Here is a 15,683-nt window from a genome sequence, read left to right on the forward strand (position 1 = left end):
TATGCTTACAAATATCTTTCCCTTTCCAGGATATAAAAATATTTTCAATATTTTCATCTAATACAGTTATCATTTTATTTTACCTTTATATAAATTTAATATATTTAGTATTTTGTGTTTGGTGTGAATTATGGAAACAAACTTTTTTTCTCAAGATGCTAACTGTCCTAGTAGTGCTTATGAATAATTCACCCAATCCCGAGAGCCACCGAATTCCACCTTTGAAATGAATAATGCAGAAGAGGACTTCACCTGGATTCTTTATTCAGTTCCACATCATTTAGCTTTTTAAAACAGAGCAGCAATTTAGTCTAGTAACTTCTAACTAATCCTAATTACTCAGGACAAACTTGATCTAAGTAACTAAAAGTGAGGATCAACTTCTGGATGGCCAAAAGCCAGTGTAATTTTTCAATGTACCAAGAGCCTGAAGAAATAAGGTGTGTGACAAGGTGTCACAAGGTACAAAAGAGACAAAGAAAGAAAGGTTGCCACGTTAGTATCTGGCACTCACTTCCTAGGCCCTCTCTTAAGCAACACAGAGAAAAACACGTTAGTCCAATTTGTTTAAAATGAACTTACTTTCTCTCGCAGCTCATCAACACTACTGCTTTCCAACACAACCTCCTGGAAGGGATCCAGCTTCATTTCTGAAGGTCTCCACCTTCTTGACAGAACTGCAAGCTGTGACATGGATTTCATCTTCTCCACCCCTATGAAGATACAAGATTACGTCATCTTTCTCTTTTCTCTAGAGGTTCATACTTGGACTTTTTCTGTATTGCCTGACTACACAAAAAGATTTACTTCAAGTGTTATGCTTAGTGGACATAAAAGAACCCAATTACCCTGAGGAGTTTTTGAGAATAAAGTACTTCCTCTCTTCCCTCCAGTCTCTGAGGAGAATTCCTTACTCTTTTGCAAGCTTTCCTTCCATCAGGACTCTGAATTCTCCCTCCTGAGTCCTGCTGGACACTGCTCTACCAACGACTCTCTTCTCCGGTTGCCAATCTTTGCCTCTGTGTTGGCTACTACCCCCACAAATCATCTTCACTTTATCTTCTTTCTTCCCTCAGGCTATCATTAATCCCTCTTTTCATCTATTCAAAACTTACTGATTCTTCAAAACCCAGCTCAATTGTCTCCTTTCTCTGGTGTACACAAGAGCAAACTACTGATTTGGTCCTTAGTACCTATGATTTTGGAATTACAGGTTTGCAGTTCTGGTTCTCTTACAGACTATGCATCTGGAGGACAATCACTGGTTCTTGAATTCATTTTTGTAGCAACAGACATTAGCAGTGTCTGGCTATTTACAGGTCAATACATGTTTCTTAGATTTAATCACATGGTTTATTTCTTCCTCAACTATTTTGATACTAAAATATATACTGAAATGATACTGATGCAGGCACCCACCATCCAGTAAGATCTCGCAGTGAATCCATCTCAATCCTTCCTAACAAGGGGAACTTCTATGTTCTTCATAATCTCCTCCTGGCCTACACAGACCAAGTGACTATTCTCTAAGGCTCCAGACGCTCAGAGAAGGACTCACAGTCTGGAGCACCTGCCTACACAGCATGGTAGACAGTATTCTAGTTGTTCCTTATCTCTCCCATTAACTTGTCAAGTAATCACAGCTTTAACAACTGAAATTTCAAACAAACTGGACCCAAAATATCCTGAAATAGGTGAGGTGTTAGTATTATTGAACTATCTGAAAACTATCACAATCTTATATGTTAATGTTAATTTCTATGGAGGAAAAAAAAGGAAAATCAAAGTCTTTCTAGGCAATAGCAGTCACCAAAGAACATAACTAGCTGTTGCCTTAATATGATCTCCCTAAAGTCAACTTTTCTCCTATTACCTCCTCCCGAGAAACAGTACTTTAAATGTTCCAATGCTGAGCATTAAAACCAGGAGGTGTGAAAAACACAAGACCTCTTCTATGTTACTGTTACAGGTCAAAATTGTGTCTCTTCAAAGAGACATTTGAAGTCCTATACCCTAGTACTTCAGATTATGACCAATTTTGGAGACAGGGTTGTTATAGTGGTAATCAAGTTAAAATGAGGTCATTAGGGTGGGCCCTAATCCAGCAAGACCAGTGTCCTTATAATATGGGGAAATTTGGAAACAGACACATAAGCTCACAGGGAGGACATCATGTGCAGATGAAAGCACAGATCAGGAGATGCATTTACAAGCCAACAAACACCAAAGACTGCCAACCAACCACGAGAAGCTAGAGGGACACAGAACAAGTTTTCCCTCACAGCTCTCAGAAGGAACCAACCCTGCTGACACCTTGATCTCAGACCTCCAGCCTCCAGAACTGTGAAACAATAAATTTCTATTGTTTAAACCATCCTGTCTCTGGTACTTTGTTATGGCAGCTTAGGAAACTAATACAGTTATTGTTCTCAAAATCTCTGATCAATTATCAATACAATACCCTCAACAAAATAACCCATAATGTAGAGACTAAATAATAAACCCAAGTAAGAAATGTTAGAAGAATTTTCTGTAAAAAGTACTAAAAATGCAACTTTGAAACTTTAAGTTCCCTGTAAGGAGAAATTAATATTCTCCAAATTACAGAAAATAAATATTTAAAAGGTAAGTGGAACCCAGACTAGAAACAGAAGAAAACATGGTATGTGATTAAAAAAAAATAGGCTTCTATTAGTTCCAGAGCATTTCTAACTGATATTTTCCCAGAAAAACATGGATAATACCATCAAGAACTTCAAGGAAAACCTCCCAGTTGCTGGAGATGTTAATATCTTCTTCATAAATATGGTAATCCAAAAAGACAGTGCCAGGATTCTTCCATGTTTTTTTCCTTAGACGAAATCTACAAATGTGATAAGACATTTTAAACTACGGTATTTTGAGATTCTTAAAAAAATGACATGAATCTGATATCAAGGAAAAATGAACTATGTTTAAATATAAAAGTCAAGTAGTTCATTAAAATCTGGGAAAAATATAATGATATGTTCCTCAAACTTCAAATTTAGGGTCTACAGAGGAAGTTCAAAGAAATTCTAATAGTTTTGTTTAGTTCTATTAAAAATTAATCTGTACTATTAAAATTCTGGATAGTACAGGAATTTTTAATTCTAGTTTTAGAAAATTATACCAATCCATATCAAATGACCACATAGTCTGCCTTCCAATTGTTGATGACACTGTAATTTTACTTTACCTGTCAATACTGAGCTCTAAACCACACTGCTCCCTGAGTTGAGGAATTAATTCCTCTTTTGATTGCCGTACAGTCATTCCTTTAGCAAACACAGCATCTAGCAGAAACTTGCATGGCTAGGAATATAAACATCATCAGAGAACTGAATTACACATTCAAGTAGGAATATACGAGACATTTTATTTGCACTTTATTGTGTGACAATTACAGGCCCGAGTTTAGCAATCTATCTTCCTAGGTTCAAATCTTGCCATCAGCAACTTACTAACTCTGCTATCTTGAGCAAGTTTACTTAACATTTCTATGCCTCCATTTTTTCATCTGTACACTGGGGACAGTGTCTCCCTCACAGAGTCATTATGAAGATTAAATGATAGTCCTATTTCTCTTCTTATAACTAAATGATCACCATTTTGAAAGTAGAAAGAATCACTTTTATGGACTAAAATGAAGGAAATGCGTAGTAATTCTCCAAATACATTTACTCATTGTCTCAGAAGGGACACTGTCTCTGCAAACTCCAAACTTGGAAGAAACATTCACACAGAAGAGATATGATAGATGCTCAATAAAATATCTGTTGAACAAATGAAGGCATTTTAGGAAGAGTTTATCCCCTTCCAGTAGTCCCTCTTTATTCATGGTTTCCCATTCTGCCTTTCCAGTTACTTGTAGCCAAATGGGGTCTGGAAGCAAATGATCCTCCTCCTGACAGATCGTCAGAAGGTCCCTAACAGCCTAATGCTACACTGTAATAGTCACAATGCCTACATCATGCACCGTTACTGCACCTCACCACACAGGCATTTTATCATTTTGTATCACCACAAGAAGGGAAAACACAGCACAGTAAGATATTTTGAGAGACCACATTCACATACCTTTTATAACAGCATACTGTTAAAACTGTACTATTTAATTATTGGTAATTGTTAATCTCTTACTGTGCCTAATTTGTAAATTAAACTTCATCAACGTGTGCGTGTCTAGGTAAAAGCATAGTGTATGTAGGGTGTGGTACTATCCGCGGTTTCAGGCATCCACAGAGGGACGGACCTTGGAACACATCCCCTGTGGATGGGGAGGGAGGGCCATTATTACATTTGTTGTTTGGTTTTCACACTTATCTAGGTCCTCGGTAAGATGTTATAAACATCCTGAAAACAGGGATTTTTGCCTCTTTCTTCAGGGTATTTGCCATAGCTTGGCATCTGTTGTATGACCTTGGGTAAATTGCATAATTTCTTTGTACCTAAGTTTCTTTATCTATAAAATGGGAATAATAAATACTGCTCATATCACAGCTAATTGGTGAGGATTAAAGAAGTTAATATCTGCGAGCATATGGTAAATGCTGCTAGGTCAAAGCTTGCTAAATACTAAAACAACTCTCGGAACCAAAGTCCTGTACGAGGGCGCCACAGATCAACTGCTGTCCCGTACTTCGTGCTCCTGCACTACACGATTATTTGTAGAAAACAAGCACAAACAAATCCCCTTTTAAAAGCAGGACATTTTTGCTTCACTCCAGCATTTGTAATAACTTTAAAGCAGAGGGATGGCAAAAAAACAAAACAAAACAAAACAAAAAAACAAAAAAAAAACCCCAACAATGCCTGAGAGCCATTTCACCTGCTGCCTATGTTTATAAATTAGATTTTACTGGGACATAGCTAGTCCCACTGGTTTATGTATTGTCTGTATCTGCTTTTGTACTACAGTGGCAGGAATGAGTAGCTGCAACAGAGGCAGTATGGCCTGCACAACTGAAATATTTTCTGGAAATAGTGCGCTGGCCTCTGCTTTAAGAAATAAAATGACTTGTCATAAAATCTCTGCACCGTATGTTTTCGTTAAATACCAAAAGTGATCTTACATTGCTCTGAAGGGTATTACTTACCTCTTGCTCATTGACCAGAAGCTGGTACACTTTAACTCTGTATTCTCCTTTTTTAAGTGCTCTCCCCAGTCTAATTGTAATCTATAAAGTAGAACATTTTTTAGATGTATTATCTCAGGAGAATAAGCAACCCATTCTCCCCACATTGTTTAGTTTGGTCTTCAAAAATTCTCTAGATTATGGACTCTTTGAGAACAGGTATATCTTTTACCTCTGATTCCCAGCACCTAGAATAGTAACTGACACACAGTTAACATTTAACAAATGTTTGTTAGATGAATGAAGAAGAACAACAACAACAAAAACAAATAACCACTAAACATAAAAATAAAATGACCCTTTAGGGTTATCTATTTCACCTTACTTGGAAATAGGGCAAGATGTTCTCAAATCTATCATTTAAAACAGACTCTAATTATTCAAAATTATTTTAATCAACCTTATTGTCATCTGAAAATGATGAAAGTGTCTCATTCAGTCGGACGCTCTCAAACTCTTGATTGCTGGCATACACTCGAAAGACCTTGAAGTGAGAGGACAAAACTCCAACAAAGGGCTCTAAATGTTGTTTGAAAGCAGCCAGAGTAATTCTTTTATCAACATGCACCATCAACCCTAAGTACAAAAAAACCAAAACAAAACAGAAACAAAAAATGTAAAAGAAACCTCTTAGAATATAAATAAAACAGATCATATGCTTTTTATTTTACTGTAAGCAGGAAAAAAGTACCCCCTTTTAGTTATTTGACTTTTAGCTCATACACAACACTGAATGGACAAAAAACATGGACACTGAGCATATGATAGATAGATAGAATCCAACAGCTTTGAATGTTCAGAGATATTTCAGTTCTTATTTGTTTATTTAGGCTGCTGAATTCCAAACCAAGCTTGCAGGAATTTTTCAATTACATAACATCTCTAGTTCTACACAGTAATAATGTGGCTCTGGCTGGGGTCCACACCTGCTTTTCTTCTCCTTTCTAATTAGCTCTGTGACGTCTGGGAGCAAGCCCCCAGCCTCCATACATCCACTTCTTCATTTAGACAATGGAGAGAACAGCACCTGCCTCATGGGAATGCAGTGGGAATTCAAAGAGTATGTCATAGTTTTATCATGCTCTTAGCACAGTGCCAGTTATCTAGTAATTGCTTCAGAAATTGTTAGTAAATCTAGTTTCGGGATTTCTACTAGAATAAAAACGTCAAGACTAGCATATGAAGATGTCTGTTTATCATGTGGTTGGACTGTAATAGGAAGAGTATCTAAATGGATCAGAAACTCCCACTTCTTCCAAATTTCCATAAAAGCTCTCATGGCAATGTAGTAAGATTATTTTTGGTGAGCTTTATTTTTTTCCTAATGCTTATTACTCTTTTGTCCTTTATAAGCCACTCATCAGCATACTTCTGGAATATTTCTATTTACTATGGTCTTCATATTAAAAGAACAACAACTGGCGCGCCTGGGTGGCTTAGTGGTTAAAGCCTCTGCCTTCGGCTCAGGTCATGGTCTCAGGGTCCTGGGATCGAGCCCCACATTGGGCTCTCTGCTCGGCAGGGAGCCTGCTTCCTCCCTCTCGCTGCCTGCCTCTCTGCCTACTTGTGATCTCTATCAAAAAAAAAAAAAAAAAAAAACCCACAAAAACCTTAAAAGAACAACAGCTTCACTCATTTTTCTGTCTCTTACAATAGGCAGTACAGAATACACAAGCTACCTGCTGCCGTGGGGCCCTGGGTCCTCCAGAGCCATAAACTCTTAAGCCTCTCTCTAGGGTAGGCTTTGGTTTTCTATGAAACTTACATCACTAGTCAAGGATGAGACCCTAAAACAAGGCTGGCTTATGTTCTCAGGTCGTCTCAACTTTTGGGTCGATTCACTTTGAGTGGACTTTTTTGAATAAATTAATGTTCATTTACTGTTTTCCTGGTTGTAAGATTCAGATCCACTATAGAAAAGGTGGCAAGTATGAACTGTAATAGAAACACTGTGATGAACTTTCTTGTTATATACACCTTTTCAGGCAGCATTTAATTTTTTTAAAACGTCCATTTCTAAACTTTAAGGAGTGCCCCTGAATGTTAATAATCCAGCTTTTGGCAAATAAGCCTCTATTTATACTACCCAGAAGGTGCAACATTTCTTAAGAAGCGTATAATGAAAAAATTAGTTGATTAGAAATCAGACACCAAGGAGTAGGTTTCAGCTTTGCTACTGTTGCTTAATAAATGGCTATCAGTAAGTCATCCAACGTCTCTGAGCCTCAGTTTTCTCATGGGATCATTACACCAGTCTCACTGCTGTCATGACAAATGTAGCAAATTCTAAATCATTGCTCAAATAAGCAGCTACTACTGCCATTTCGGTTTCTGTGATAACTTGTAGTAATGTATCATGGGAAGACACAAGTGTTCGCTGGTTACTGATAGAGTCCAATATGGTGATTAGGACCAAGTGGTTCTGCAGAGAAACAGCCTGGCCTGAATGAATTCCCGCCTCCTCCTACATCAGATTTGTGACTCTGATTTAACTTCTCTGTACTTCAGTTATCTCTATTATAAAATGGAGACAAGAGTCTTTATAACCTTATGTGCTTTGGGGTCAGTATATGTAAAATGCTTAACACAGCCCTGGCCAAAATGGATGGCTTCATTGATTGGCTCTAACTATAATTTAGAGATTACCATCATACCATTTTTCCCATTTACCTCTTCAAATGGAAGAGTTCAGTCTCTTCACAGTGCAACCTCAAAATAGCTTTATGTTTTTTCTTTTTCTTTACGTATTTTTTTTTTTAAATGTATTTCTTGAATGAGGCAGTAACCAAAATTGTACAAAGAACTTTTCAGTGCAAATGCAGTGCCGTTTTTATGACTTTGAACTCCCTGTCTATACCTGAATGTTTGCAGACAGCAACTAGGTCACAGTGGAACAGGATTTTCCGAGAAAGGTCTATAATCACTCCCTGAAACAATTCCCGGATTAAAACAGATTGTGTTTCAGTTATTACCTAAATCAATTGCCTATACTATACACAGAATGTTATTCTTCAGGTATCAAGTTCTTCCTTTGTCTATGATGCCTTGCCATTTCATCCCTCTGCAATCCGTATTATATTCATTATCCACGTTACCCAGACACCCACGTTCACATCACTGAGGAACTGTGATGAACCAGCCTTACTTAGTACAGACTCCTGAAACACCTGGCTGCTGGCTAATATCCCCACTCTTCTCCTTCTATGCCAGTTTCCATGGTTTTCACTTTTTCTTTTCAAAGACAAACAAGCCTTCTGCATGGCTTCTGAAAGGTGAAATAAACCGTAGGAAATGGGTTCTCTTGATCATGTTTACTATTTCAATAGATGCTAGCAAATTAGTCCACTGCAAATTTCCAAAAAGGTGGAATGAGACTCCTCAGACCATAATTCTAAGTATTGCCATTAAATACTTAAGGTTGAGACTCTCATGCAATCAAATATCCAGCACATCATTATAAAACAAACCACTTAAAAGAAATTTCTAACCTTTCCCTAAAGAGGAGCTACTTCACATTTTTCCAGTACCCTAGAAGGGTTGAGGGTGGTAAGAAACCAAATAACAGAAGCTACTAGCTATTCTTCCTTTACCACGATATGAGGAAAGTAAGGGGCAGTGGTAATAGCTACGAGGTAGAGGAATGCATATCAGGCTTACAGTCAGAATACATGAGTTTGATCCCAGCAATGAGACCCACTAGCTGTGTGACCTCTGGCAAATTATTTTAGCCAGTCTGAGCCAGCTTCTTCATCAGTGAAAGTATCTAACATTATCAATTTCACACAGTTGTAGAGAACTAAATGAAATAAAGTAAGTTAGTGAGCCTTATGAAGTAAAAACTCCACAGGACGTTAAAGCATTAGTACAGAGTTTCTGTCTCCAATGTGGCTCACCAATCCATATTTTCCCACTTGAGTTTCTGCAAGATATGTATATGGATGTCACATGGCTTTGCTATTATTTGGAACTAGTTAAAAACACAATTTATGTATTTTTACAACTAATTCCAAAATTTCTACCACTTTTAAAAGACTAAATTTTGAGACTATCAGCATCATAGCACTTAACTTTCATACTGGTTGTGTCTTCTCCCACCAGATGAGACATAAGGCTTTATCTTTGTCATCCTTACTTCTAAAATCTACATAGGGACTGGAATCTTGAACGGATCCAGGAATATTAATTGGGTGGGTGTATCAACAGATGGATAAAGAGGGGGGACTCCGCTCCCACTGTCACAGAGGTAATGGAGCAAAGGTATACAATTCAGACTTAAATTCTAGTAATGGTTCTGCTACTTACTAGCTATACATGTACTTTTGGGCAAGTCATTCATCCTCTATGAGCTTCAGTTTTCTTACCAGTCAAATGAGAATATCAATATTTGCTTTATTAATCTCAGATAAGCTTCAAGTGAGAACAAACAAGTATTTTGAAAACTAAAATATAAAAATATAAGGGGTAATATTAATGTTTGCATTGTTAAAGACTAATGCAAAGTATTTAGCTTTTTTGAGCTATCCCTTATAATAAACCTAAAGAAAAATTCTGTATATTAAACCTGGTTGTCCTGCTAATTCTCTGGTTGTTTGTAGTCTGATGCTTTATAAAAGTTGTTTTATTTCAATGCCGGTGTTTTTGTTGTTGTTGCCTCTCCCAAAGCCCAAACTGACAGATCTCTTTAATCTTTTTGTGATTATACAATTGAGAATTTCTAGTTTATACTCTGCCTAGAGCTTATTTCATAGTATCAACTTTTTTTCCCCAAAGTATCAACTTAAAAAAAAAAAAGCCCCTTTCTCTTTCCTTACTTTCCCAGTTACTTACGGACTATTTAGGGGGTGTTGGAAGGGAGTTATCTGCATTGCAGGATAAAGAAAAAAGAGAATGCACAAATAAAAAATTTTCCTGTGCTGTAAACCAAATTTTCTAGTGTCTGGTCCTTTCTTTTTCTTTTTGGTATTATTATTTACTTTTTAAGCTATTCTTTAATTTTTTACTTAGTGCTTCTATCATAATTCTTTCCTTTAAAAAATTCTTAATTCCTTTCTCTTTTTCACTTTATCATCCCCAAAGCTGTGACATCACTGCTGTCACAGGTCTGATGTGTTGCAGAAGTCCAAGAACACTTGCTACTATAACTGCACCTAAAATGAAAGCAAAGGCAACAGAGGACATTTTTATAATCCAGGAAGTTACGGGTGGTCTTAGAACAAAGTACCTCTTAGCTGATTCTTTTAACTAAAAATTTAAATAAACTGAGAAAACAATTGGTGCTGTTTCAAGAAGCCTTTTTCTTTCTAAGTACATACATTTATGTCCTTCCCCAGAACCTTCGTCTGCAGCATAGGGTTCTGCTTTGAAATACATGTACTGTATTTCTCCCCTGCTCTTGCCACTCTCATCGTATTCACTATCAGTTCCAGAGTCTTCTTCTGCTGTGTCCCATGTCTCTTTTTTCCCTTCATTTGCTTTAGTTCTTCTACTACTCGTGATGCTATGAGAGTCAAGTCCATTAGCCAAAGGAATCTGAGCATTATCTGCATTGCACAAAGTGTCACTGCTATGACTGGAGCTAAGAATGTCACTGTCCACTGAACTTGTACTCCTGTCATTATTCACATCTGAGTCTGACCGTTCTTCAGACTGAAAATTTTCAGGATCAGAAGTCTGAATGTGCTGTTCAAGTTCTCTATTGTCCACTGATGCTGAAGAGTCCCTCTCATTGAGAGGTGATTCTATGTTTTCAAATTCACTTGTCTCAGTACTTTTGCTGCTGTCCCCATTATCTCCATCTTGCTGCTGCTGTAGTGACAAGCTTTTGAGTTTTTCAGTGCTTTCTTCTAGAATAGCTTCCACAGACTTTAGGCTCCCCACAGGTCCTTTAACTCTTTCACAGTCATCTTCCACATTACCAGAATCGCCCCCAGCTTTCTGGCATGCTGTCCTTTTGGAATAAGATCCTGGGGACTGTTCAGGTAACAAAACAAATAATCTGATCGTATTTGCATGACGATCCAGGAGTTTCCACAAATGAGAGTCTGTAAAGGCCATCTGGTAATCCAAAGTCTCAGAACTTTCAACAAACACCTAAATAGTAAGCCAAAGAGTAACATTACATCATTAATTTTAGTGACATTCATTCTTGTTCATAATATCACCTCAATACAAGACCGTGCATAATAAATTGTAAAATTTGGGATAACATTTCTAAAGGGAATGTGCACTGTTTTCAGAGACTAAATAAAATTAACATTATGTTCATATGTCTCTGCAACTAGCCACAAAACTGCTAAGACAGATGGGACACACACATGCACAGACACATACACAGGTATCTTGTTTACTGGGTTGCTCATTTTCAGAATGTTTTTGTACTCTGTATCTTGCCCATTAGGAAAACAAGTTCAGCAGGAATACAGATAGAGGAACATGTATAAAGACATGTTGAGAATGCAATACCAAAATCCAGATTACAGAAAAAAAAAATCTAATGGACAAATGACTTGATTCTAGGGCAAATAACTGGCAAGGAAACAAACACAGGGGGAAGCTTTAGATTAAAATAAACTTAAGAGGTGTATCATGGACTTCATTTGGATCCTATCTGAACAAACAAATCTTATCAGAAAAAAATTTTACAATATAATCAGGGATATTTGAATATTGACTAGATATCCATTGATATTAAGGCATTTCTGTTAATTTTCTAGATGTAATAATTATGGATATGTTTTTTAAAAAGTTCTCACCTTTGAGAGATATATATTCAGATTATTTATAGAACATTTCATCTGGGGATGTTTTTCAAATAATCTGGTGGTTATATAAATCAAATGAGAGTTGATAACAGTTCAATAAAAGTTACAAATCAGGACTATTAGCTGACCATTTAAAGAAAAAAAATAAAGTGTGATCCCTTCCACTTTTCACCACAGAGCGGCATTAGGATGGATTAGAGATTTTAATGACACACACACAAGCACCATGCAAAAGTATCCAAAGAAAACAGAGGTGAATAAAAGTTACACATTGGGATTAATATGACAACACTAAAAAAGGTTCAGTGAGATAAAAGACTCAAGACTGCATTAAGATGAATGAGACTGGAAAAGGCAATAAACAAAACATGGCAAATAAGGAAAATTTTGGATACAATTTACCTAGAGTAAACTGATGGCATTAGGAATAAACACACAGGAAAAATGATAAATGACAGAACACAGAATGGTATCGAGAGGTACAAACAAATCAATGGAACTTTCTCTTTTCTATCAGAGATAAATAAGAAGAGAAAGGGAATAATGGTGCGTGAACCCAAAATGACAGTCTTCTCTAGAGCAGGCATGTCTTTGATTTTCACCATTAAGTACTGCTTTATAGGAGAACCTCAAGAATGAACATAACATAATTCCCAGAACTCATAATTCAAGAATTCAGAGGACATGACTGGTGTGGATAGAAATAGTCACTAAGGCTCCACCAAAGAGGCAGGACTAATCTGGGGCTTGAAAAACAAACGTAGGGAGAAGGGAAAGAATACTACAGGCTGGGGTCGCTCATGAACAAGACACAGAGGAGAACCAGCAGGACTGACTGAGAAGGACAGAAAGAAGCCCAATATAAGCGATTACAAAGGAATATAATTACTGAGAGGATGGGAGAATTCACAAGGTAAATTAAAGACAAATGGTGGATAGCTCTAGAGGCCAGCCTTAAAATATAAAACTTTATTATTACCAGCATGAAAATAATGAAAAACTAAAAGACGTACCTTGTTACTTCTAAAAAAGCCTTCAGCTTTCAGGGTCTTACTGGGCACAGTGAGAAGACGCAGATCATTGTAGCAGCGTTCCAGCACTATCCGCATTGTTTCAGCGGGTAAGTAGATGGCCTGTAACGGAAGTGATCTGATAAAAAAGGACTGCAAGGATAATTCTGCTTGACTTGGAAATGTGGACAATGAGACACTGCTGAGTTCTTAGAAACAGCAGAAAGAAAATTCAGAGAAAATAATTTTTGTAGAGGTTTACAAAATTTTTAAGAATCTGTGGAAAAATTTTAGTCCTTTCCATTAATTATGTTGTAAATTAGGTGAACAAAGTATCACTTACAAAGGTATGCTCTCAAACTATTTTTATGGTAATGATTTTTCACTAAAAATTATATTCCTCTCATACTTGCAAAGTAAATGAGGTGATCTGGTTCCAACGAAACAGAATGGCTAACTCTCGAGTAGAAGTCAAGCCAATACCTGTTTAACTTCCGAAATTTTGATGGGTTATTTTGTGTTGTGTGAATAGTTGTTAATACTTTTCTAAATCATTTTTCTTCTGCATAAAGTGATATTATTAATAAAATTTAAAGCTATTCTAAAATTACATATCCTTAATTTGAGGTGTCATTACAGGAATTTCACAAGAAATGAGCAGACAAAAAAATTTATGTTTTAAAAATATGATTTGTGCTGAGAATTGTGTAAGACTGATGAATCAAAGACTTGTACCCCTGAAACAAATAATACATTATATTAATTTAAAAAATGATAAAATTCAAAAAAAGATTTGTTTTTAATACAACTAATGATAATTCTTAGGTAGTCTACTTATGCTTTACCCACTGCATTTCTTGGCAGAATATTTTGTAACTGCCTTTATTCTCTAGAGACATATTTCTCCCCAACAAAATTACTAGCTTTTTTTCAGGGAAAGGAACATCACGTGTTTCTTTTATATTCTACCTCAGGGCTCATACTCTAGATTAAACTATAATACAGAGCAAGTACACTAATGTAGCCATTTTATGAGCAATTTAATCGTAAAATGTAACTCCACAACACGGTTTATCTCCCCAGTTATTACTCAGGCAGAAGTGTTAGAAGTTGTTCTTTGTTAACACAGTAATAATTAATACCAGTAATAATTAAACCCAACTTTTATATAATACTTAACATTTTTTTCCCCACAAACGAAACATTTATTTGTTCCATTAACATTCACAATAACCCTGTTAAAGTAGGCATTAAAAAACCTCAGATGAGATAAAAGACAATATTGCCATAAGATGAATGACTGAAAAATGGATCAACTTCTTGCTGCTATTACTGAACAATTTCCACTAAACAATTACTAAACAATTTTACCAATGTTTGTGTGCTCAGTGTTTTATAGAGTACAGTATAACCATTTTATTTGGAGTGGACTAGCTTTTTGTCCAAGGAAATTTGAATGTTTTCATCATACTTTTCCAGCCCAAAAATTCTGAATGAGTCTATGTTCTTTATCACTAACTCACTGAATGTGGTCAATATTTAACTCATCATTTTCCCTGTCAAATCTGCTCTCCCACCCTACTCTTCTATTTCTATCACTAGGTCATTATGCCTTTGCGGTTACTCAAGCGTGCAACTCCCCAAGTCATCTGTGCTCCTTCCTGCCTTACTCCAACCAATCAAAAGTCTGGCATATTCTATTTATAGAATCATCCTAACAATCTAAACCTTCTCTCATTTCTGGTCCTATGCCTTCACCTGAGTTATTTCAACAGCTTCCTCATCTACATTCTTGTCTCCCCCTCCACCATGTGGAATACCAGTCTAGTGCCACCAGACTTAACCATTCTACAGCAGAGCTCTCATCATACCACTGCTGTGCTTAGGAAAACAAACAAATATCCTACTTCCTATTGCCTACATCAAATACAGCCCACCCTTTTGTGTTTAGTACTTAAAGACCCTCCATGAAATAAACCACCTTTTCTTTCTAGGCAGGTACTTGACAGAGAGCCAAACACATGTGCCCTTGCTATGTGCACTTGCCTCACACATCCTCACCTCCATACTGTGGTCAATTGATGTCTTCCGCTCAAAATGTCATTCTCGTCTAACTAAACTTGCCTCCTGCCAGTAAAAATCGGTTCCTATACCTTACTCAAACCATCACATGATGCTTTGTACAGAGCAGGCACTCAAAAATACTCATTGGCCAATTTTAAAACTTACCTTTGAAATAAGTTGTTTGAACTCTGTGACTGTTTGATTTAAGTAAGCACGAACGGTGACAGGAGCAGCTACAGATTCTGCCTTAAGATCAACAACATGAACTTTCACCATCACTTCTGTCCCATTTGAAAAACATAAAAACATAACTGCAGGTTATTTTCAAAAATACCTTTCACATGAGCACTGCACTTTTCATGTGTTTCCAATAGATGGCAAAGATAACATTTTTCTAATTATCAAGATGGTAAACATACAATGTTATACATGTATATAATACAAGTTAAAATTTCTCTTTCACAATTTGTCACATTACAAACATCTGCAAAGAAATGGAAATGAAGCTTATGAAAATGTTCTCTCGACATCTCTTTAAAACAGTGACAACAATCAAAATATGATTTTTTAAAAATACATGCTTTGTTTCCTTGTAAAACGTAATATATGGTCAAGCTTATCAAGCGTATTAAAAATATCCAAAGTTCTGGGGCGCCTGGGTGGCTCAGTGGGTTAAAGCCTCTGCCTTCGGC

The 15,683-nt window shown here is 36.5% G+C and overlaps 1 protein-coding gene across 3 annotated transcripts in view; it reads right to left on the bottom strand.

Moving 5' to 3' along the window:
• Positions 1-15,683, bottom strand: part of LOC111159391 (ubiquitin specific peptidase 47) — a 111,544-nt gene that overhangs the window by 2,836 nt on the left and 93,025 nt on the right. For 2 of the 3 annotated variants that reach the window (XM_022521808.1, XM_022521810.1), the window contains exons 18-25: positions 15,157-15,272; positions 12,931-13,050; positions 10,469-11,246; positions 5,557-5,732; positions 5,118-5,198; positions 3,218-3,333; positions 2,745-2,863; positions 583-713 (exon numbers count right to left, since the gene is read on the bottom strand). In XM_022521808.1, the coding sequence (XP_022377516.1) occupies positions 583-713; positions 2,745-2,863; positions 3,218-3,333; positions 5,118-5,198; positions 5,557-5,732; positions 10,469-11,246; positions 12,931-13,050; positions 15,157-15,272 (1,637 nt within the window). The remainder of the gene's footprint in view (positions 1-582; positions 714-2,744; positions 2,864-3,217; positions 3,334-5,117; positions 5,199-5,556; positions 5,733-10,468; positions 11,247-12,930; positions 13,051-15,156; positions 15,273-15,683) is intronic. The other variant, XM_022521809.1, reaches the window with a different exon arrangement.

This window comes from Enhydra lutris, unplaced genomic scaffold, assembly GCF_002288905.1.
Source record: "Enhydra lutris kenyoni isolate GAN:26980312 unplaced genomic scaffold, ASM228890v2 scaffoldscaffold68, whole genome shotgun sequence".
NCBI lineage: Eukaryota > Metazoa > Chordata > Mammalia > Carnivora > Mustelidae > Enhydra > Enhydra lutris.